Raw genomic sequence first — 26,026 nt, 5'->3', positions numbered from 1 at the left:
ACAACAACAACTCAGTGCCACTGGGGCAGGTTATTGATTTATCATACGTCACCGCCTCGCGTCGCCGGTCGTCGTCTTCTCTCTGTATGTTACTCGGTTCACCCACAGGCAAGTTGAGTCTCTTGTATTGCCGTGATGTTTTCCCATCTTTGAACTCAACATCGCTGTCGCACGCCAAACTGGACGAACGTCTGGAAGACTGTGCTGAGGTGCTTCCTATAACGGATAGGGAAGCACGGCGATAATCCGCTGGCGTTTTTGTTTTGTATGGGAACTTTCTTTAGCTGTAACTATTTTGTAGGCATCATTCTTTGCCGTTGTCATGAACGGCAAGAGCGGTTCTGCTGACGTAGGTGAACAAAAGTGTTCCAGCAGAGGACCTTTTTTGCGTTCATTAAATGCTAATGGTTGCGTTTTGTGCTCTAGAAGCTAGATTCTACTCAAGTCAACCAGTGGCTTAGCCACTACAGGAAGGCAGATAAAAAAATAAGGCTGGATTACGCTATGAATAGGTGTAACCGACATTGATATTGTGTCCTGCCACATTTATGTCCTCCTAATAGCTTTATTAGCATAGGGGCTTTATATATAATCAGTTCAGTAGTAAACTTTAGATTGTGTAAACTATCATATTTTCAGACAAACGCAATAATCTGCTCTATTGATGTGAAAATTCTCCGGATACAGCACTGGACCCAACTAATGGCCAATATCTCGTGCGTAGATACTCAAAGAAAGTCTTCTTATTAACATATGAATAGCATTCCTAAATAGGGGAAGCAACTCGCTGGTAATATCTTGAGTCACGCAAGCATAAAGTCCACTGCACTCTGAACCTTGTGAAATTCCGGTTTTCTGCTAGTATTTCCATGGGGATCCCGTTCTTAATCCCATAGCTTCCAAATTCATCATAACAAAACTAGAGAAAAAAGTGATTTATTTTTATTAGAATTATAAATTTTAAGCGTGCTGCAACATAGAGGGAGGGGAATTATTTAATTATTCAAAGCCATGTTGAACCCAAACTAATTTTCAGAGTGTCAAATAAAATTAAACTTTTTCTATTTGTTCCTAAAACAGGATGTCAACTTAAATCTTCTTTATAATAAAAATTCGAAAACGGCTGGATGGATTTTATTCATTCCTTCAGCAGTTATATTCGTTATAGTTACCGACGGGTTTATAGGGTATTTTCTCATGTGAAAACCAAGAGTAATGCTAAGAAAATTGTGAAAAACTAAAACTTGATTTTGTATGGGAATCTTTGCATAGGTAGTTGAAAACGCACATTTCCGCCTACTATGCCGGGTCAACTAGTCTAAGAATAAAATACCCTGACTTTGCAGTCCATTTCAGGTATGAAAATATGATTATTTCAATCAATAAGAAAAATGATAGTATACATAAAAATTTCTTTCATCCATTAACACTGTGTGACATTATCAGGGAATCAATATGTTACTGACAAGCCTTTATCAAAACCCAAACACAATATGACAAGAATCATTTGCCTTGAATGCTTTGATATTTCCGAGAATACGATGCTTTTTTTTGTAATCTGAGTTAGATTCTTGAATATTTCCATAAAAGCAGAAACTACGATGGCATAAAACCGAAATTTGCTGTAGAGATAATTCAAAATAACGGGATGAAAAGTTAGCAACAAACTTGTCTTCTTTTTTTGTTGCTGATAATTTTTTTCGCATCTTTGTCATTATTATCTCCGAGCTTTGAGAAAGCTTTGTCGTTGGTTCTCTTTTGTAGCTTGTTTCGCATGCGCATCCAAGAAAAACTGATTCACTGGAAATTAATATTGATTTGTGACAGAACTATAATAGTAGTTTGTGCAACTAGTTGCAAAAAGATGATTTTTTCAGCACGAGTTGTACGTTTATCCAACGAGGCTTGCCGAGTTGGATAAATACTACGAGTGCTGAAAAAATCGAGTTTTGCAACGAGTTGCACACGCTATTTTTTGCAATGACGAAAAATGGGCTTTGATATGATAAATCTATACCAAAATTGTACAATCGAATTTACTCCACATGATCACTCATGCCAATAAATTATGTTGCGGCAGAGAACAATAAGATTCCATCTTATCGTGCCAAATTGCATAGCTTGAAAAGCTATGAAGCGATGAATGCAATTGCCTTTGGAAAATTGTGATGTTATGTCCAACAAACCATTTCATTTATTACGAGACGCTTAGAGTAAACTATTTAAACACTCACCCAAACTAATTCAGCTAAATGTAGTCAAGTAACTACTGTCCCAATGTAGGTTTTTCATTATAGCACCCGAATGAGTGCTATAATGAATATTATGCAACCCATTTGAGTTGCATAATGGTCATTAAAGCACCCATTCTGTTGGTATGGAAAAGTAGGCCGTTTTATCACTCAAATGACAACTGTAAACCAGGTATTATAATCAGGAATTGCAAAAACATTTTATGCAATTCCCTGTTTTATAGTTTGTCTTTGAGTGATGAAACGGATTACTTTTCCATACCAACGATACTGGTGGTTTAATGAATATTATGCAACTCAAATGAGTTGCATAATAGTAGTTTGTGCAATTAGTTGCAAAAAGATGATTTTTTCAGCACGAGTTGTACTTCGAGTGCTGAGAAAATCGAGTTTTGCAACGAGCTGTACACGCTATTTTTTTAGCAATGACGAAAATGGGTTTTAATATGATAAATCTGTAGCAAAACGGTACAAACTGATTTACTTAACATGATCATTCTTACCAACAAATCATGTTGCTGCAAAGAACAATCATTTTCCATGTTATCTTGCCACATTGCATGGCCTAACAAGCCTTGAAGCGATAGATGAACTTGCCTTTGGAAAATTCTGATTTCAGGGCCATCAAACTATTTAATTTATTACGCGACACTATTGGAACTATTTGAACACTTACCCAAGCTAATGCGGTAAAATGTAGTCATGTAACTACTGTTCTGATGTTGGGTTTTCATTATAGCACCCAAATAAGTGCTTTAATGGATTTTATGCAACTCATTTGAGTTGCATAATGGTCTTTGAAGCACCCATTTCGTTGGAAAAGTAGGCCGTTTTATCACTCAAAGACAAACTGTAAACCAGGCATTTTGATCAGGAATTGCAAAAAAAAACATTGTAGCACTCGTTTGGGTGCTATAATGAAAAACCAACATCAGTAGTTACATGACTACATTTTACTGAATTATCTTGGGTAATTGCTCAAATAGTGTATTCTTTGCGTCGCGTAATAATTGAAATAATTTGAAGGATATTTATTTATTTATTAATTGTTACAGTCTTCGACTATGTTATTAATCGTACAGACTTCTTCAATGGCTCTACATTCCAACTGGCACTTGGCTGCCTTTCAACTTAGTATTCTTTTTAGCATTTCCTCAGTTATTAATTGAAAGCTTTTCTATGCCCGTCATTGCATGAGTATGTATCTTGTGTGGCAAGTACAAGGATACACTATGCCCAGGGTGTCGAGTAAGTTTCGAACCCGAAAACATCCTAGACCGGACCGAGAATCGAACTCGCCATCTCCGGATTGGCAACCCTATGCCTTTGCTCGCAAGGCTACTGGAGACCCCAATCGTATAGACCTAGGAAGAATGTGACAACTCAAATTTGACTGCCTTGTTGTTTCCTCAGTCGGTTGCTTCGACGAGGTGGTTGCCAGTGCTTCCAAATAATTGTTATGCCAAATCCGCCAAATAATTTGTTATTAAATTTGATGTTTTCTCGTTCATTTCTTTCATCGTTCATCGTAAACGATGTTACGCACTAACAGAAGCAAGTTTTTACATGGAATTAGATGAATTTCAGAGTGAGAATGGTTAAAATGTGATCACGGGGTATTAAAAGGGAGTTCCGCCTGGAGATCAGGGCAGTCAATATTGCTCTCCAGTAGGTCGAATACGAAGAGCCTCTGAAGAAGCATTCTCCTACTCCCCAAAATAGGAAGACTCACGAGTTCGCAGCGGTGCTCATATGGCGGTGAAATTGAAATCTCGGGTGTTGCGCAGTCTCAGTAGTCCCAATATAGCAAAAACTTTAGCTGTTGTGGTTGAGATGTGTTCACTAAAACGAAGTTTACTGTCCAGTGAAACACCTAGAACTTTGACGAGCGAGACTCGGTTCAAAGTTAGGTCGTGCATAGTGTATTCGAAAATTATTGGACTGCGCAGACGTGTGAACGTGGTAATGTTACATTTGTTTACATTCGCTGCCATTTCATTCCTGTCACACCAGTCCAAAAGCCTATTAACATCTGCTTGCACCACGCAACAATCAACTCGCAACGTTACAACTCGAAACATTTTCAAGTCGTCAGTAACATTAATTTTGAAGATTCCAATTCGCTGCATAAATCGTTCACAAAAAGCACAAAAAGTAGGGGCCCAAGGTGGCTTCCTTGTGGCACCCCAGACGTAATACGGAAAGGAACCGACTTAACTGTGCCGAGTTTCACAGATGCCCAGCGGTTGTCGAGGTATGAAGCGATCCAAGTGGGTCATTGAAGTCATTGAAGCCGATAATTCGGAGTTTCTCCACCGCAAGTAATGAGGTACTTAATCGAAAGCCTTAAAAAAATCCACGTACACAGAATCGATTTGTTGTCGCCTTTCTATACTGTCGATTAGCATAGACACATCATTCATAAGATTCCTGCTAGACAAACGTTTCTCAATAAATCAATGTTGATCGGTAACTATGATGTGTTGAACTGCTGGGAAAATAAAATCCAGCATCATACCTTCAAAAAAATTGGCGAGGCAGCTGAGAATAGAGATTCCCCTATAGTTCTGAACGTCGAGCACATTTCCGGATTTATGAATGGACGTTATTGAGGAGCTTCTGAAGTTGAAGGGACGAGTGAGCGATTGAAAAGCAGAGCAGCAGGTAGAGCAAGCAAATCGGAGCACTCCTTGATAAATAATAGTGAGAATCCATCTTCACCAAGTCCTTTGGAGCTGTCGATATCTTGAAGTTTTTTTTCTGGACTTCCAATTCCGTGAAAGTTGTAGCAGCTAGGTTGAGATCGTAAGTCTGCAGTCCGTTCAAGTGCGCTTTAGCCAAAGGTGGTGAGTTATTACTTAACACGCTTTGAAAGAATGACAAGAATAGATTTGCTGACTCGATCAGCGTTGAAGATGTTTCACCAACATGATTTCAAAATTTCAAGGCCTCATGGCTTGTCGATCTCTGCAATGAGGCGCGATAACATGGAATTTCCTTTATGCGCAAAGAACACAACATTTTTTTAAATCTTGCGTTTATTTGAAAAGCTTATTTGCTATTTGGCGTTACGGAGCCGGATGTTTTTTTTTTTTGTGCAATTCATTTTACATTTTTTGTGATTTTTCTTACAGCTAGAGTTAGTTTGGGTAACTGACGTACACAGGGCTGACTCTAGGTTAGGGATAACAAATACATAATATGAAAAAAAGAGGGGTCTTAGGGTTTTAAAATTATTGATTGCGATGTCATTGGCTTATTTTGGTATTGGATTTTGATAAATGCCAGAAGACAAAATGTAATAAATGTAATAGAAGACAAACATAAAACAAACAAGACGGGAGACAACGAAAAGAAGAGGACATTATAAAGAGGAAATGCTACAGATAGGAGACACACAAAGAATCCCCAAGTAACCAATAAGCACAATAAGCACTCCAATTCGCTAAATCGACATACAGGGATTAGACATAAAGGTTGAGATAGGGTAGAGAACCATTTGGGCAGTACCCCCTATTCCCGTCTACAACGGTCATTACTCGATCGCATTACAACCGAATTACTTGTTTTTTAGTACATGGTTAGTTTCTGTCGATATCTAGTGATGTACAAAAAATCAAGCCATTTGGTTGGAACGCGGTCGAGTTATTAACGTTGCGGACGGGAATAGGGGGTGCTGCCCAAATGGTCCCGCTCCCTAGGTAAAATTATGTCGAATCAACGTAACTTTGCGTATAATAATCCGATTTTGATAAAACCAGACCATCAGAGGCGGACACTCTTCTAGTATACTGACCCCTGCAAAACCTTAGATTGGTCCTTAGCCACCGGAGATGTTCCGGGTTTTCCTAGGGTATGTTCAAGATGCATTTTATGCACTGCTTGTCATTTTATGTGACGTTTACTTTAATCATGTTTTATACTTTCTTCAAAATCTAGAACTAATATACCGACCAATGGTTGCTGTAGATCGAGAATCCATCTAAACTACGCAGAGATATGGCCATTTCCGTAAAAACAGTATCGAGAACATGATGAAATGATGACAGATCGGAATAATGCAAATATGATTATTGACTCCATGGCTTTGTGGGACGATGATTACAGAAACATTTCCAGAATGATAGTGTCCACTGCCACCCTTACAGCAGGTTCCATGGGCCTTCCAGGAGGGGCCGGTTTTGGCACCATCTGGAGCCATGCATATATGGATGTCAAAATTCATGTTTTCCCACGACGATGAATATAGGATCTTTATTAAAGATACCTTTTGAGGACTGTAAGACTCTCTGGCCAATTTGTAACAAGTTCCGGGTGTTCTGCGAAAGTGACATTTGTTCAGGGTGTATGGCCAATCCCGTACCGTTTTCAAGAAAATGGCCATATCTCTGCGTATACCTAACGGATTTTCGATCTGCAGTCAGCATTGACCAGCATATTAATTCTAGTTTCTGGGGAAAGCATAAAACATTATGGCAATTAACGTCATGTAAAATGACAAGCAGAAGAAAAAAAAATTTACATACCCTCGGAAAACCTGGAACATCTCCGGTAGCCAAGGGATAATCAGAGGTTTGGGGACAGTGTACTAAAAGACTTTCCGCGTCCGATGGTCCCAGTTTAATAAAAATCGGATCATTCTACAAAAAAAATATGCTGATTTGAACTTCGACAAATTTTTGCCTATCTCAGCCTCAACCAACTCGTAAGCATTGAAGTTTGAAGTAGCACTAGATGGCCGGTTTGGCGTATTGGAGTGCTTAGTGGTTATTTGGGTCAATTTCAAACATCAATCTCTTTTAAAAAACAGATAGATAAGGCTCATATACTCTAAATCAAGGACCGCCAATACATCCCTAACGGGTTTTATTTGTTTTCCTTCGAGCCGAACATTTGTTTGCACATATTTTTAAGCTATGGAGAGTTTTCCGGTGAGATAATGCAATTTTTTAAAATATATTTTGACAATTTAGATAAATTTTTTATAAGTTGGTGAAATTTTGGTAATATTTCTTAATTATTTGCTTTTTGTAGAGAGGTCGTAAACTAATTACGCACTTATGGGAGGAAGTCGGGTTTGTCAGTTTCTTACGCTTCATATAAACAAAACAAATATTTGTATGGGATAAATCTTACATGGGGGAAGGGAGTTCGAAAAGCCCGGAAAATATGCATACGTAATTAGTCTAACAAACCATTTTTTTTTTGTAAAATTATAATTTGAGGACATTTTTTTGGGACCCTCGTTGAAATCGTTGTCGAAATTTTACAATTTTTCTATGCAATTTTACAAAATTAGTTCACTTTTTTTATTGTTTTGCCTTGATTTTTTTAAATTCTCTGTAAAACTTTAATTGTTTTGCGATTTTTTTCAACTTAAAAAAACATTCAAGTTTTTTTTTTGTTAAATATTTTGGCTATGCATATGCACAGCACATGTTTCGAAATGGACAAATTGATATGAAATTTGCGAAAAAGAATCCACGTGTCTTGGAGGGACTCGAACCCTCAAACTCCTAGTAGGAGTTTTTAAGTTGAAAAAAAACCTAGTAGGAGGTTGAGGGTTCGAGTCCCTCCAAGACACGTGGATTCTTTTTCGCAAATTTCATATCAATTTGTCCATTTCGAAACATGTGCTATGCATATGCACAGCCAAGATATTTAACAAAAAAATGGTTTTCGTACGGCCGAGTTGCCGAATAATATGCAATTAAAACTTTCAAGAAAATGGCGACACTTCTGCGATAATCATTCTACGCCTTTTTTTTATCGAGAACCATATCCAAAGTGCAATATAGAAAATTTGCAATTTATTTGTCGGAATATTCTTGATTGGTTTTGTTAAAAATTACTCAAAATTAAAAATTCCGGTCCGACTAGTTGAATAACTATTAATATTTTTAAAGAAAGTTTTAAGATATATATTTTTTTAAATAATATCTTGGCGAAATTTTTAATTTTTTAAATTAAATTTTTGAAATTTTTTGATGAATGTTTAAAATTACTAGCACAATGTTTGAATATTTTTTGAGTATACGCTAACATTTTTTAGATCTTAGATTTTTATTTTTATTTCCCACATTTTAAAATTTTGTGATTTGATTAAAGTTTTGATATTTTTGGCAAAGCTTTGAAAACTTTACAATAAATTCAGAAACTTTTGGCTGGAGATTTTTGGTATCGGACCAAGTCGAAATTAAATGATTGCATCGAAAAAGGCATCAACACCGCTAGGTGGATTCATCAGTTTTTTTAAATCCCGAAATTAAAAAAATCCTTCAACCTATTTTTTACATGTATTTAAATAATTTTTTGTAAATATTTTTGAAAATAATCTCTTGATGATATTTGTATGTAGTTCTAGTTGAAATCTTTCGATAAAATTGAAAAAAAGATAAACTTTCCAGCAATTAAGACTATTTTTAAAATTTTCCAGCAAAAATTCGATGAAATTTTTGATGAAATTGATAATATGTATCTTAAGATCTTAACAAAACAAAATTTTGCAAGTTTCGAATGTTTTTTTTTTTAATTTATTAAAGTTAGTTTTTGGAATTTTGAATGAAATTTACCAGCATTTAATAGGAATTTTCAAAAAAAATTCGATAGAAATTTTGTAATCTCAACGATTTGTCGATTTGAATTTGGATCAGGCAAACATTCAAAATATCATGCCAAAATTTTCTTTTTTTTGTGCTCCACAGTTTTTTGGTGAAATTTCCAAAATTTGCAAAGAACATTTTTTGACGCGGTTTTTTTATATTTTCAGACGAACTATTTTTCTCATTATGGAAGTGACCTTTGCAAACTCCGTTCGTTAGATGAATAAGCTGAATTGGAATGATCTAGTGGGTAAATTTGCTCGGCTAATGCATCTACACTCACAGCGTACGCTCACCTTGCATCAAAATGTAATATTGCTCAACACTTTCATCTCTTCGAAGATCTGGTATCTCGCTACGATTCTCTCACCAAATGCTGTACACATCGCAATGCTGATGGCGACGATAGGTTTTTTTTCCTCTGGCATGGAATTCCAGCAAGTTTTTTTTTAGCTAATTGTATTTGCTAATTATCTAATACATGCATTCATCTCTTAGACTAGGTGTTCCGTGTTTTCTTAACAACTATCATCCTTATTTGCTATGTTACATTTTTAGTTATTATTAATACATTTAAATTGCCTCTGGCAGTTAGAATTTTTCCTCTGGTTGAATTTATTTCCAGCAAGGTTGTCAATGCATTAGCTCGCGTTAAATTTAAAATCTGGAAATATGCAACTACATTTGCCTGCTTTTGAATGTAAAGCTCTACTCTTAAATTGAAATATGCATAATATCGATTAACTTCCTTTTTACAAATCCCTCCTCTCCCAAGTTAATCCCAACCAACCCGCAGACTGTCCATGTTTAAAGCTCATCCTTTCCAACTATCCCTTACTCTTTCCACTGATCCAAGAACATCCATCCGTCGATAATATTCATAAATTCGCTTTTAAACGTGCCATAAAACCAATTTTGATCACTGCTTTAAACTACCAGACGCGACTCGATCACTTCCCCTTGTTGAATTTGAAAAACAGTGTTGCTGTATAACTTTATGTGTGAAGTATGCAATAATACGCTTGATGAGGTTGGCATATTTTAAGCGACGTCAAATTAAGCTGCTTCTCATTTTCCGAATCAAAATAAAACTAAGCCCAAAAGCAACAGCTCAAAAATAAAAAATAAATCACTCGGTCAAAAGACGTTTGTCAGAAACAATTGGTTCACTTGTTCACTTTAAAGTTCAATTTGATTTCAATTCGGGGAATGAGTCGCATACATATGAAATGCTGTGAAATATATACGCAATTGATTTGATTGTGTCTTTTGAAGAAAATATTGTGATGCGATGAAGAAGCGTAAAAATATATTTGTGAACGGGGATTTCGGGTTTCTATGAGAAGTAAAGAAGGGAAGAAATTTTTTACATCTTTGTCAAAGTTCTGTCCTATCAAAATAATGTTGAAATTGTTGTTTTTTTTAATTTTTTTAATTTTTTAACACTTTTATTTTAAAATAATTGAAGTGAATGTTGAATTTAAAAACTTTCGGCAAAATTATTGAATTTCTTAGTACTCCGACAACATTCTAAAAATTTTCGATAAAATCTTGAATATTTGATGAATTTTACAAAACAATGTACAATTTTTTTTAAATTTTCTGGTGAAAATAATTTTGATATTTTCGACCTAACTTTGGTATTTTAGTAAAAACTTATAAGACTTTTAGTTAAATATTGCATTTTTAGAACATTTTTATTAATATTTCGAATTCGGCAAAAAGTTTTTTCACAAATTTAGAATTTTTTATTACGTTTTTCCTGTTTTCGGCGGAACTGTTTTCGACGATGTTCTAAAAGTTTTCCTAAAGATTTGTTTAATTTTATGACAATTTCAAACTCTGATGTAATTTTTCAAATTTGCATGTTATTAAATCTAATTTTTTTTTCAAATTTATAAAATTTCAGTTAAAGTTTTGAAATATAAAAGGAAGGAAATTTCGTCTTTTTACGCATTTTTTTGCAAAATTTGCGGAATTTTTCAATTTTTGGCGGAGTTTTAATAACTTTCGGTTATATTTTTTAAAATTTATAAAAACAAATGTAAAAAACTGACCCATATCAGTTTTTGAACAAATTTTTGACATTTTACATTGTGTCATCTTTTTCACGAATGTTTTCTACAGGCTTAGTATTCATATGGCCACGCATCATACGAGGGTTCAATCCCGTTTCATTTCTCTAAATTGTATCTTTCTATATTTCGCAACTGGAAATGAACTTTCATATCATTTCCATTTCTTTCACTTGAACCTTGAACTTTACTCTTCTAGCAGTAACTGCTAGAATAGGAAATAAACGAAAAAGCTCGTTTCTTACATCCAATTTAAAAAACCATCGCTTACTTTCTTATCACATAACAATAGTTAACAGTAGTGGATCTGTAGAAATAATTGAAAGAGTGAGGTAACTAAGGATTTTAAAAATTTATTAGGTCTACTAAAGTGACACTTTCTATCAGAGTAACTCACGCGTGGAAATTGCGCATGCAATCCACTTCAAATAAAGGAGCTACCAGCATTATTCTTTATGACTGTTGCTAAAAAACGGCTTGAGCATAATCCTCCAAGTAGCACGAGTCAAGTGGAACTGTTTGCAGCAACCTAACATGACATTTTATGAGATGGATCGAATCAGCTGTTTTTCTCGTGTTTATCTACTAGTGGGAGCCTGTTTGTTTGGCTTTCTCACGTTAAACATTCCAGTGGGTCGCGTGATCAATTCTACCTGTTCGATCTCGGAGTGAAATGATATCCTTTCGGTACAACTTGGATGTACGAGAAAGGCAAAACCTTATTGTGATTGAATCTGGTCACTGTAGTCTGGAATTCTGTAGTCCATTCTTAGAACTGCGTTAATTTGTTGAACAATTTATTGAACATACTGTTTACTTTGTCATTGCTGGAATACATTATCCTTGTCCATTGGAAATAGAAAAGTATGCAGAAAGTATCATATCCCTTTTTTCTGGTTTAAATAATGAGGACTGAACTGAAGTTGGTATATCAAAGGTACATAATTCTGACGGCACTACAGTCTTGGCTAATTAATTTGACTGTTATAGATTTTTCACGACGTTTCGACTTTATTTCAAGCCTTCTTCAAGGGACTATTTGTACAACATCGTTTATCGTAAAAGGGAACATAATCTGCTTGTGTCAATTTTTAAAGTGTCCATTGGATATTATGTCTAGGTGAAAGGTACCGATTTAAAAACAATCACTCAGCTGTTTACTTTATTCCCATCCACCAGTTCTATTTTTGGGTTGTCCTATTTTGACGAGTATGACATGGATTCAACGCAATTTTCTGAAGTTATTCCTTAGCGTGTATGGAAAACGCTGCCTAATGGAATATATACTTAAGAGCCAAGAAGCGAAACTTGCGTTATTTCGGTTTATAAAGGACTCGCCGGAACTACTGAATTTCTACCTCTAATGTCTGCCATCATTAATTTCAACGATAAATCTATTTACCAAAATCCAGAGGCGTCGCGTCCGCATGTGCAACCTGTGCACTGCACAGGTAGCAATTTTGTCCCTAACATTTAAACTCGCAATAGATTTCTTGTCATTCTTATACAAATACTTGGATTATGTGCATTTGTCATATATTTAGTACAAATTTAACGATTGAGTATATGTATTTAATACATAATCGTAAAATATGCACGGAATTTTTACAGGCGACATGTGATATGAGGCAACCGAAATGCTAAGATGGGGGCGCGTTATATTTTACTCCACGATACCGAAACGACGACGCACCGCCACATGTTGTCCAACTCGTGCACTTTCAGCAGAGAACGGTTTGCCATGCATCATACACGCATTATTTTGTATGTGTAGGTCATCCGCTTTAACCGCAATCGGCGATGTATAGGTAGCCAAAGCGTTCATCGTTTGCAGTGCACGGTTTGGTGCCGATGCAGAAAAGCACATCGGTTTGGTGCCTACCGAGTAGGTAACCTACACTGCTTAAAACAGCGCATGCGCGTTTCCCCAGATTAGTTTGTTTTTCAATTAAACCCACATTCACTTTAAGTTTAGTATGAGTTTAATTCGATAAATTAGATGTAGCTTAGAAGCAAAATTTTTTAATAGATAATTTTAATTAGAAGCAAAATTAATTAATACACGAAACATATGGGAAACACGGTTGAAGATAGATCGTTCATATTGGATGTGTCATTTCAGGTACCTTTTGGAGGTCAGGTGTTTCTCAAAATATTTAACTTTGATACGGGAAGCACGAACAATTATCAACTCGTCATAATTTACATCATTGAATGCTTAACTTTTTACAACAAATGTAATAAAAAAAAAGTATCACCGGCGCGTGCTTACTCGTAATTTCAATGCTGATACATTGACAGCTACATCATACAGATGAAAACCGAAATACACCGCTCGGTGCACAGGTTGAAGAATTGGCCACGCGACGCCTCTGCCAAAATCTATATTATTGGATTAAATAACTTTTTTTTTAAACTTTATTAATGTGTTTTTTTAATTAAGTTCAACACAGAACGGATTAAACAACTGTTTTTTAAAGTTTCAATCGGTATGAAATATAGAAAGCTTTTCTCTAATCGAGCTATTCTAATCGTTTCGATCCACAACTTCCTCGAAGTTTATTATTTTCGAAGGGAAGAAGAAACCGGCAAAACATCAAAGCAAGAGTGCCAAACTGCAAACATTCTCTAGCGATTTATGGGTTGAATAAACCGCACCAAAGAGGTAACGACGAACGACGGGCACCTTCATTCGTCTCTCACGCAAATTAAAAAGTCAATCTTCATAACCAGCAACCGCTCGAACAATCCCAACCTGAATAATGCTTGCTTCCCCAGGACACCAGCCAGCGTCGTCACATCGCACCGCAACCGGCACGGACGACGATCCCCGTTTTCTTTCTATCGCCACCGCTAACCCATCAGGCACAAAAAAGGCAGGAGAAAGGTTGCCGGTTGGAACGAACATTATTTCATACTTCAGGCAAAGCTCAAACCAATTGAAATAGACTGTAGTGGGCCTCTCGTGGGTAGACCTCGCTGGTGCACATACAAAGTCATACAATGTTGCACGATGTTGGATGGACTTTTTTCGCTGCTTGCACTTTCCGGAGGCAAGTACCTCACTTACTCCTACTGCCGCGCATAATAATGATAGGGAAGGAACCGCACCGTAGCGATCGGATTGGGCCAAGCGGAAGTGTGAGCCAAACGGCGATCGTGCGATTAGGAAAGACGTTCGTAGGATGTGTGTTGACTTTGAAAGTTAATTGAAAAATTCCAAGAGGTGGTTCGACATGTTTGTGAAACATCACATACTTTGATTAAACTCGGTCAACATCAGCACAATTCTTCTTACAACAACTATTGTATAGTATGAACCCTGTTGTGTGTCTCCGACCAGGCAAGAATGGTAAGCAAACCGAAGAACAATCTAATTCACTCTTCCTACTACTCAAGCGTTCTTGTTTTATAAGCGATCGCAAGAATTAGTGCAACTTTGTATAAATGCCACTCGACTAAATGGAACGATTATTTCCCATAATGTGCTTAACTGATTTGTGTCACCACCAAGTGGTATGTGCGTTTGTTTGTTTTGGTATCGTGTTACAACTAGAACTAAAACATTGTTGCGGCTTCCATCGGTAGAAGAGCAGCCGTGCTATTAACCTAGTTCCAATGTAGATTGTTGATGTTCCAACAGTTCTACGATTTTGAACGATAAAGAGATTGATGATAAACCGAAGAAATGGGATAACAATCGTTAAATTTTGAGAAACTGACTACGCCAAACAGGTACGAAACGAAAAATAAAGATTAGTGATGATCGAATAATGTGCGACGAAAGATGAGTTTAGTAGATGCCGAAATGTTCGGGTGCTCATGGAACTGGATTCGATTCGGGAGCGGGAAGCGGATTGGACCGGGACTGAGAGATTGTGCGCATCAAGACAACATAACAATTTCCTCCAATTCAGACAAATAATAGAAACAATAATGAAGGAGACTAAAAGAGACATCAGAGGTCCATCAGTGCTGGACGAAATGTAGTTAATCAAATGTGCCACATACCTTTCTCCATCCTCGCCGGATTTTTCGCCATCCTCTCCGCCGGTTCCGGCAACCGCTGCAGCGGTGATTCCCGCCACGGCGGACAGTAGGTTCGATTCCGAAAGATGGTCCGCGGCGGCGGCAGCGGCAGCAGCGATCGAAGCATGTTTCTGTTGACTGCTGGCGCTGGTGGTGGTGGCAACCCCTGTGGTGCTCGACATGGAAGGGGAGCTGACTGTGGCTGCGTTGGCAGCCGAACTGGGCGTGGAACTTGCTGCTGGGGCAGAAATGCTGCTCTCGCTGTTTACTGCAGTGGCCGTTACGGGAGATGATGTGGTTGACGCCGAGGGGGTTACAAGCGGCTCCGACGAAGCTGCCGGCGCAGCGGATTCTGGCTGTTGAGGGGGAAGGTTCCCGGCTACCGAGCTAGTTGAAACAGAGCCAGCGGTAGCCAGGGAAGAGGACGGCGATAGAATGACCGATTCCGTAGGCATCGGCTCGCCGATACTGGCCACGACTGGAGAATTAGTTTGGGAGGGTTGCTGAAATTGCTGAGGAGAGGGGAAGCTCGTTTGCTGTGATTGCTGATGCTGAGGATTGGCGATGACGATGTTCATTTCCTGTGATGTAGACGGGGCAGTTGCCACTGGCGGAAGAACGGTAGACGACACGGAAGCTGCACTGTTCGCTTGTTGCGGTTGCATCTGAATGTTACTTGGCAGAGTGACACCATGTTGATGGTGCTGCTGAAGTTGTGGTTGCGGTTGCTGCTGTTGAGTAATATCCGCCATATTGGACATGGTGTGAGGATAGTATTGGGATTGTCCTTGCGGTTGTGCAGCTGGAACTGGTACTGACCCGTTGCCTGCGCCGGCTCCGGCTCCGGCTAGGGCATTCTGTAGCTGGGCCTGCGGTAGGCTATGCGGCACTGTTGCAGGTTGAGCATGACTAGTTTGCTGAGATTGAGGAATGGTTCCGCCAGCAGACGTTCCGATTGCCGGTTGGGTTAGATTTAGACTTTGTCCAGGAGATTCATTGTTTAGTAGACCTAAGATAGGGTTAGCTGGGACGCTGGCAGCTAGATGAGTATGATAATCAGAATTGTCTCCATCGACCGCATTTGATGCGTAGTTTTCATTCAGCACCACTCCACTGTCCTGAGTTCGGATGGAGTTGGAATCGACGATTGTAGATGCAGCAGATGCTTCTTCGCCGGCTCCGGATGCACCCTCCTTTGGCGAAGCCTGTAGCGTACTATGGTCCAGGTAATCCATACATACCCAGCGGCCGCGCTTGAATGGTTCAGTACTTTCAATTTTCACCACCTTGAATCGTTCATTTCTATGGTGTGGATCTTTGCCATCGTCCTTGGCGTGCCCCATTATATTTATACCCGCATCTGTAACACTAACGTGCATTGCGTCTGCAAGGGCTTCTGCGCCGTGACCACGGTCTGTTGGTGCCACGATAGCTAAGCCGTACTGAGAGCTCGTCGGAATGACTGGAACACTTCCAATTGCGTTCGAAGCGAAAAATACGTCCTCCTTACTAAACGTATCCTCAGAAAATGATGGAGTCTCATTCTCAAAGTCCGTTATCCGGCTGTTGTCATCAGTGTGCGATTCGTCAAGGTCATCTGCTGAGTCATCGCCGTTGTCAGCACTGGTGCGGGCGCCAACTGTCACCGATGTGATCATAAACGAGGACGTCTTCCCGGTGACGGCGGCCGTAGCCGCGGCAATAGCCCTCGAGATACTGTTGATAGAACCGGACGAGTGCATTAGTGAAGACGGCGGAGTCGAACTGCTTATGGAACTGTCGTTTACACTGCTTCCGCCTCCCCCACCACTCCCCCCAGGCCCACCCCCTAACCGTAAGCTTTCGCTTGTGGTCCGGTGAATGACATTTGCATGCTTCCCGCCACCTTTCCCGGGGGTTGTCGATGTGCTGCCACCACTGTTGCTGCCACCGCCTGACGAAGTCATGTCCAGCGATTTGTTATGATGTAAAAGACTTCCTCCACCACCGCCACCTCCCCCACGACCTGCTGTCTTTGGATGTTGATGTGACGATGGTAAACTGTTGCTGACGGAATTCTCAGCCATACTTTTTTTCTTATTTTTCGGAATTTTTGCCGATTTACTAAACAACTGGGTCGGGGATGAACTTCACTCGCGCGCGACGCGAATGCTCACACAAACTTACACTTAAACACGCGCACGTAAGAGGGCGAACACACCAATCGCACACACGTACACTCGCGGTCACTCGTTCAGCACAAATACTGGAATTATCTGCAAAGAAAGCAAATGAAAAAATATATCAGTTTATTAGGATATTATAAGGTAGCGAATAATGTCATATTAAAGCTCATTCTCCTAGAAACGTTCAACTGAATGTAATGTTCGACAATCATTTTAAGCTTTTTTTACATATGAAGCAATTTTTTACACAATTCAGGAAATGTTTCGAAACATAAACACTAAATTAAAATCCGCCAAAAGCATGAGGCTGCAAACAAAAATTAAACAATGCCATGACACTCCCCTTCTTCTTCTATGGCTCTACATTCCAACTGGAACTTAGCCTGCTTTTCAACTTAGTATTCTATTTGCAATGCACGCCATTGCATGAGTATGTATCTTGTGTGACAAGAACATTGGATACACTATGCCCAGCAAGTCGAGATCGAGATTGTTTTCCACTCGATAACATCCTTGATCGGACCGAGCATCGAACTCGCCATCTCCGGATTGACGATCCTACGCCTGTACTCGTAAGGCTAACTGGAAAACCAATGCTATGACATGCTTGATCGATTTTTTTCACTAACAAAAATCTGCAACCCAACAAATTGCTTCCTGATTAGAGCCACCATGTGATAAAATTTAAATTACTTGAGCAAACAGGAAAGCATTCTATCATCTTTGTGTGACGTGATTAATTAAAAATACATGATTTTAGTCATTCTCTAATTATCACCATCTATGCATAAACCGGAAAAATATTTTTAAGTAAATGCAATCAGTGTCATTTTTCTCTTATTTGATTCGCATGGTCTCTTGTTTTTATTTTGACTTCGTCCATGTCTAGTTTATCACTTGACTATTCATGGATTGTTTCTACTACCGTCATACGCTCCATCCGAGCAAGAAATTGACCTGGAAAGAGGTGCATCATCTATACGTTATACCTGTTCTTGGAACATGTAACCATTTTTAGTTCAAAAGTTACTTAATGTATTCTTAATTAATTTCTTAGCAATTAATTATTAACCTTCCTAACGTGTTCGGGTCAATATGACCCGAATTACATTTTCAAATTGAAATAACTTTCCAATGCAACAATGTGAAAGTCTGAAACTTCTTGACTTTTCCTATTTCGCCGAAAACTATGTTCCTGAACGTTGACCTACTTTGTACGAAGTTCTGAAGGGCTTCAATATGGACAAAAATTGCAAACGAATATCGCGCATGGACGATATTTCAGAGATGACGCATCATGAATGCAAACAATATTTCTAAAGATGTTTTAGATTATCCAAACCATTCTGAATTTCAGAGCCTTGGTCTACCAGGTCAATTACGCTTGGTTCGAAACCAATAGCATCCCATGGGGTCCATACATACTGTGCATGAATAAGGAATTGGATATGTCCAAACCGTATGTTCTAAGTTCTCCAAATAATTCTGGGGTTCAGAAAAATTGATCTATTAAGTCATTTGAGGTCGGTACAAAATAGCAAGCTATATTCTCCACCCAGACCAGGATTTATGATTTAGATACAGTCGGACTCGATTTTCCGGAGTGTTGAAAAAAATTTCATTCCGGATAATCGAGCCATTTTTTGTTGACGCTGAAAATTCAACTTTTGCTCAAATAATCTTTATTCTGGTTATATAAAATCTAATAAAATATCCCGTTGGTCCGTTCATGGGTCCGGCCGAACGACATTATCGGCCATATGCTTATTTCGGCCCAATGCCAGTCGAGTTTCAGATTAATGGCATATTTGGCCAAACAACAAACGGCTCTTTCCTGTCAAAACATTTGATTAAATCATGAAATTCTGTGGATTCCAACAGGAAATCCTTGGAAATTTCCGCAGGTCATTCTTTGAGATTCTCAAAGGAAATTCTTTATAATTTACTCAGGGAATTTCAGGAAAACCTGATGGGCTTCGTGGTCATATGGTTAGTTGCGTCAGTCGTCTAAGCGTATTTGCAAGCCATGGAGTGTGCGTTTGATTCCCACCCTAGTAAGGAGGAAACATTTTGTGAAGCGGAAAACACTCTTCTGGTTCACTGGGTACTGTGTTAATGTCCTGTTCGTTGTCTAATGCTAAGTGATAGGTATTCAGTCTGTGCGACCTCTGGCCAAAGACTGTGATTCTGTTTTCCTTTTTTTTAATTCTACAAAAAAAAAAACTACCAAATTTTTATGGAAATTTACTTAGAATTTCAACGGTAATATTTTCGAGATATCGAAAATTCTTAGTTTTACGAAAAGCTTTTTCAATTTTTCAACGAAAAATTTTGTGGAATTTTCAAGAATAATAACTTTTTTCACGAGAAATCCTCTGGAGTTTCAACAGGATTGCCATAAAATGTCGGCGGCGCACACCTCTAACCACCGTGTGGTCCTATGGGAAATCTGGAGGGTCCCAAAAAATGAAAACTTCTAAATTTTAAAGATTTAAAGATTCTAAAGATTTTTCAGATGCACTTGATGTTGTGGCTTATACATGTCGTGGCCTTCCGAAAATTCCGGAACATCCATGAAATAAAACAAAAAATAATGAATTTCATCGCATAGCACCATTTGACATTCTAACATAGGAATTTATTTCATTTGATTTATTAAAACTAAGGCCTTTGCAATACATAAAATTTATCTACATTCACCTCGGTCTGTAGTCGCACGTCACGAACTTTGTAGTCCACTGAGGGACCTCAAATAGATCCATCTTGCTCTCTGCGCACCTCGCCTTCTTGTCCCCTGCGAATTCCTATCATGAATCATTTTTACCGGGTTATTGCCCGACATTCTGAGCATGACATTGTGTATGGATCACCTTGGCCACCGAGTGATTCTTTTGAACATGAAAATATTTATTTCATCATAAGGGAAAATCCATTTATTACGCAACTCAAAAATGGCCATTTTCAATCCTCCCTCCACACACAAATTCACAAATGACGAAACGCTGGATGGAGAGGAAGGAGGTAAGCCCGTGCGTTACGAGAGGGAGGATGGAGGTCCAAAATCTTCAAATTTAGCGTTACGTTATTTGTGAATGAAACCATTCCGGATATTCCGAAGGACCATTTGGTGGCATGAATCACAATGTCAATGCTGTACTCAGAATGTACATACGAATAGGCCCATGGAAGCCATGCGCATGATTTACGATTAAGTTATAAGTTGTTCGAAGTTCAGGGCTGTTACAAAATGACCAAATTTCAATCCGCGAAATCCGCGACTTCAAAAACAAAACACCGACAAATAGGTACATTTCGAAGCAAAATTTTAATAATGTTGCTTTTAGTCTACCGATGCTTTGATCAATAGAAAAATAAATGGAATAATTTACAGGGGATGTCCAAAATAACTGGGATATGCAAATTTTGGGCATAATTAGATGTGTTGTAACTATGTCAATTATTATCCGATTTTGACAATTCAGGGATGCCTGAACTAGAAATTTAATGTAGTTTCACCATATGTCCATGGTCATCGGATACCGGAGATTTTCCAGGTTTTTCGAAGGTAGGTTCAGAACCGTGAATTTGTGGTGGGTATTAGAATAAGTTGTAGTTAAAAACAGAATAATATTAGTAACCAAAAATAAAGTAGGGCTCTTTCTGATTGGAACGATATGTTGAAATTCGGAATCGGACCAGGATGAAGTGAGATATGACCATTTGTTTAGAATCGGTGCCGATCGGGAGTTTTAAAAGGGACTAGGCCACACATTCATTTGAATCAAGCTTTTTGGCCAATCTTCCATTATGATTACATTCCAAAAGTCTTCTGATACGTCAATAATGAAAAACCAATTAAAAAGACGGATTTTAAAGTCGCTGGGGTGCCCCCGGGGAACCTGTATAAGGGGACATTTCAGTTTTAGCGCCAAAACTGGTCATTCGACGGTTCGTTTTTCATGGTTTTCTATCAGGAAGCGAGGTACGAATATAAAATGGACCACTGACGGCTTTGACCGCTACCGGGACCTACGGATTGTCCCCGGGGAACCTATAGAAGGGGACATTTCAGTTTTAGCGCCAAAACTGGTCATTCGCCGTTTCTTTTTTAATAATTTTCTGTCAGGAATCGAGGTATGAATATGCTTCTTCAAGGACCAACTGATTGCTCCAGGGGAACCCGTAGAAGGGGACCTTTATGTTTTAGCGCCAAACGAAGTATGACTGGTTTTACTGCTAAAACTGAAATATCATTTTATACAAGTTTCCCTGGGTCAATCCATAAGTCACGGAAGCGGTCAGAATCGTCAATGGTCCATTCTATATTCATACCTCGCTTACTGATCAAAAACCATGAAAAAACGATCCGTCGAATGACTAGTTTTGGCGTCAAACTTACCGAAGCATGAAAAAAGAGTAGTCGAATGGCTTCTTTTGGCGCTCAAACTGAAATGTCCTCTTCTACAGGCTCTCCTGGAATAATCTGTAGCTTTCGGAAGCGGTCAGAATCGCCAGTAGTCCATCTTATATTCAAACATCGCTTCCTGATCGAAAACCATGAAAAACAGCGTTTGAATGATCAGTTTTGGCGAAAAAACAGGAATGCTTTCTTCTATAGGTTCCCTTGGGACAATTGGTAGGTCCTAGAAATGGTCAGAGTCGTCAATGGTCCATTTTATATTCATACTGCGCTTCCTGATAGAAAACCATGAAAAAGAGCCGTCCAGTGACTTGTTTTGACGCTTAAACTGAAATGTTTCCTTCAACAGATTTCCTTGATTTCCTTGGAGCAATGAAAGCGGTCAAAATCGTCAGTGGTCCATTTTATATTCATACCTCGCTTTCTGATAGAAAACAATGAAAAACGAAACATCGAATGACCAGTTTTGGCGCTAAAACTGACATGTCCCCTTCTACAAATTCCCCGGGGACAATCCGTAGGTCCCGGAATCGGTCAAAGCCGTCAGTGGTCCATTTTATATTCATACCTCGCTTCTTGATAGAAATCCATGAAAAACGAACCGTCGAATGACCAGTTTTGGCGCTAAAACTGAAATGTCCCCTGAATCATCTTCTTATTATTCAAAGACTTTTTGCGGAAGCACTTATCAAAATGAAGCATCTGCATAAAATACAAATCAAAGATTAATGATTTGAGTGAATCACTTCTACGTGAAGTTAAACGATTTACAATGATATGGGAATGCTAATGTTCGTACATGTTCAAGATAGAATTAGAGGTGAAAGTATAGAATTGATAGTTCCGTTAGGATACGGCAGGCATGAAGAATGTTTTATAGAAGTCACTTTTATAATACATGCCATTCAATAAGGGGCCGTACACTAATTACGTAAACCCCTCACTCCATAAGTGCCTACGTTATTAATGTACGACCCTAAGGGCTTGGACATATCCGAAAAATAATAGCCTTCAAACGTAAATTTTGTTCTCAACAACATTTGTCAATGAAAATAAAGCCCATAAAAAAACTAAAAACTTATTTTCAAATAAACGTCCTTAGATCTAACATTTTATTTATTAAATTTTCACCTAAATCTAAATCCGCGCGAAACCCTAAAATCGTTAAGTAAATCCGCGCCAAATCCGCGAAAATCGCGAAATCCGCGTAGTCGTAACAACCCTGCGTGTACTATACACATGTGGAAGTATTGGCTTGAGAAATGGATTGCGAGTGATTTGACTATACGTCCAATTTGGGAATCTCGAGCTCGTTCAGTAGCCGCTAGGTTGCGAAGGCCGACGGAGGTCCTTCGTAGCTTAGTTGGTTAAAGCACCAGTCTAGCGTACTGTAGGGTCATGGGTTCGAGTCCCATCGAAGGGAAAAAGGTTACCCCCAATACATTTTCCAAATCAATATCTTCCACATAACGTACATATTCACATATGAGTTTTCATAACATTGTAAATTAACGTCCAAGTCAGGTGGTTTAATCCCCGGAAATAGGCAATTACCTTTGATTGAACCATTTTTTTGTTGTTTATTTTGCTTTCGTCAAAGCAGATTTGCATGAGCTGTTTTCAACAGGATGAGAGAAATGTACCAGATTTCAAGTCATTGAGATGTGGTTTAGGGTCATTTGGCCGAATGACGTTTGGCCGAATGTCGTTTGGTCGAATGCCATTTGGCCGAAAGGGTCATTTGGCCGAACGCCATCTGGCCGAATGCCGTTTGGCCGAATAGTTGAAATTCTCTGAATGAAAAATAAACATATAAGAAGGAAAGAGAAAGACGAAAAGAACAATAAATGACTTATTTTTCTCTTTTGTTACATAAATGTTTTAAATTTAGATGGCACTTAATATTTTAGCCTCGGAAATCGTCTAAAATCTAACTTGGTAACAGTTGGGCAATAACTGGATATTGCTCAGAATAGAGATCTTTCATATCGGTTCATTCCATCATTCAGGGTACACGGGTCCCATCGCCGCTAATATTTAAACTCTCACATATTGTGTTGCTATGAAAGAAATGTTATTAACCACTTTTAGTATAATAATTATAATATATAATTAGTAGGGGAATGTTCCGATCTCCATCTCACTGTACATATATCCATCTCATCGCTAAACAAAAGAAATAAGGCAGGGCGACTCGTCCATACGTTCTACCTGTTCATGGAACAGGTAACCATTTTAGGTCAGAAGTAAGAAATTAATGTCTTGGCAATTAATTATTAGGGCAAATAATTTATCCAGTAAATTTTTAAACAAAGCTCCACGTAATATTTCGAATGATTTTAACATCTAAACATCTAAAAACAAAATATTTCGTAGGCAGATCAAGTTAACGCCACATGCTTGGCGTTCAGTCAAATGCAGCAGAATGTGTGTTTCTCGAAAACCACACCCCATCACATATAAAGCATTTGCCTATCGTACGATCTATAATGAAGAACCAACAGCAGCGCTGCCAGAAGTCAAATTTTAAGTTTTGCGCCATGACAAATGATTTGAAATAATTTCCTCCTTGGTATGCTCACTCGTTCTCCGCGCGCAGAGAACCAGCGTGAGCGTTGCCAGCTTTCTCCGTTTTCTCACATCATCCTCTTTCGCAAGCGAAGCAAGTAGGTACGTTTAGATGCAAGTTCTGCTATGCGCGCAGGAGTCAAACCCGTTCGACGCGCTGCGAAACAATCAACGATGCGCACCGATGGTTAGGCTCGATCGTAGTGTCGGGCTGTGCTTTGCCGAAAGGCGCACCGCGCACGCTTTCGCGCCGATGATTGGAAACAGTTGTTTGCGCTTTCAAAGAGAGATTAAATAATGCTTTTTACGAATACTCAAAATCAATCAACATAGAGAAAAGGTATAGTTTTCACTAAATTTGAAAATTAAATAACTGGAACACATTTCAGCTTCTAAATGTGACTAATTGGTCGTCACAATCTGGGGTCGCATCAAACAATAATTGTATAATTATATACTAATTATATACTATAATTATTATACTAATAATGGTTAATAACATTTCTTTCATAGCAAAAAAAATGTGAGAGTTTAAATATTAGCGCCGATGGGACCCGTGTACCCTGAATGGTGGAATGAGCCGATATGAAAGATCTTTATTCTGAGCAATATCCAATTATTGCCAACTGTTACCAAGTTAGATTTTAGACGATTTGCGAGAGTCTAAAATTTTAAGTGCATCTAAATTTAAAACATTTTGTAACAAAAGAGAAAAATAAGTCATTTATTGTTTTGTAAATCTTTTCTATTTAAATTGTTTTTTTTTCTAATATTTGGTTAAGTTGTTAATTGGTTAATATTAGATTACATGTCCAACTTTCATTCGAAACCACTCAGCTTGATGAATATTTTTTATCAGCATGGTAGAACAGGTGTAGCAAAAGTCCACGAGACGCCCCTGAAATAAGGCACCAAATTCGTTGCTTCTTTTTGTCAACATGCGTGCTCACTGCTGAAAAAATCACAAAAATAATAAACAAACCAAATTCCTTTCCATTGCTTTGTTTTTTATGGGATGGAAATAGGAGCTATAAGATGAAGTGGCGAACCGTTCCCCTATATAATTATACAATTATTATTTGATGCGACTTCAGATTGTGACGACCAATGAGTCACATTTAGAAGCTGAAATGTGTTCCAGATATTAATTTTTCAAATTTAGTGAAAACTATACCTTTTTCTCTATGATGATTGATTTTGAGTATTCGTAAAAAAGCATTATTTACTGTCTCTTTGAAAAACGCAAACATTAATTTAATATTGTTCTTGATGCCTTGCATATTCATCACGAGAAAAGAAAAACAAACTGTTTCCAATCATCGGCGCCGAAAGCGTGCGCGGTGCGCCTTTCAGCAAAGCACAGCCCGACACTACGATCGAGTCTAACCGAAGGTGCGTCGCGTCGTTGATTGTTCTAATGTTCTCGCAGCGCGTCGAACTGGTTTGACTCCTGCACGCTTAGCAGAACTTGCATCTAAACGTGCTTGCTTCGCATGCGAAAGAGGATGATGTGAGAAAACGGAGAAAGCTGGCAACGCTCACGCTGGTTCTCTGCGCGCGGAGAACGAGTGAGCATACCAAGGTCTGTCTCATTTGGAGAATTAAACTGAAATTAAACTTAAAAGTGACATTTCAATAATTATCAAATAACCCTGCTCGCAGAGCAAGATTACTTTTGACAGATATCGAATCATTTTGCATCGATGTCTTATTGGAATTGCTGGGTAGCACCAGCCATTCTTATGACTGGATTATTTGCTAATTTTCGAACTGTCACTTTTAAGTTTAATTATCCAAATGAGACAGAGCCCAAGGAGGAAATTATTTCAAATCATTTGTCATGGCGCAAAACTTTAAATTTGACTTCTGGCAGCGCTGCTGTTGGTTCTTCATTATAGATCGTACGACTGGCAAA

The 26,026-nt window shown here is 38.4% G+C and overlaps 1 protein-coding gene across 1 annotated transcript in view; it reads right to left on the bottom strand.

Annotated features, from left to right (window-relative positions):
* LOC134212024 (protein bunched, class 2/F/G isoform) overlaps positions 1-26,026 on the bottom strand; it is a 540,084-nt gene that overhangs the window by 479,101 nt on the left and 34,957 nt on the right. The window contains exon 3 of the mRNA XM_062689516.1: positions 14,941-17,213. Coding sequence (XP_062545500.1) covers positions 14,941-17,024 — 2,084 coding nt within the window. The 5' untranslated portion in view covers positions 17,025-17,213. The remainder of the gene's footprint in view (positions 1-14,940; positions 17,214-26,026) is intronic.

Source organism: Armigeres subalbatus, chromosome 2 (assembly GCF_024139115.2).
Source record: "Armigeres subalbatus isolate Guangzhou_Male chromosome 2, GZ_Asu_2, whole genome shotgun sequence".
Taxonomy (NCBI): Eukaryota; Metazoa; Arthropoda; class Insecta; order Diptera; family Culicidae; genus Armigeres; species Armigeres subalbatus.
Note: the sequence above shows the minus strand (reverse complement) of the source record. Positions and strands in the feature narration are given on the sequence as shown.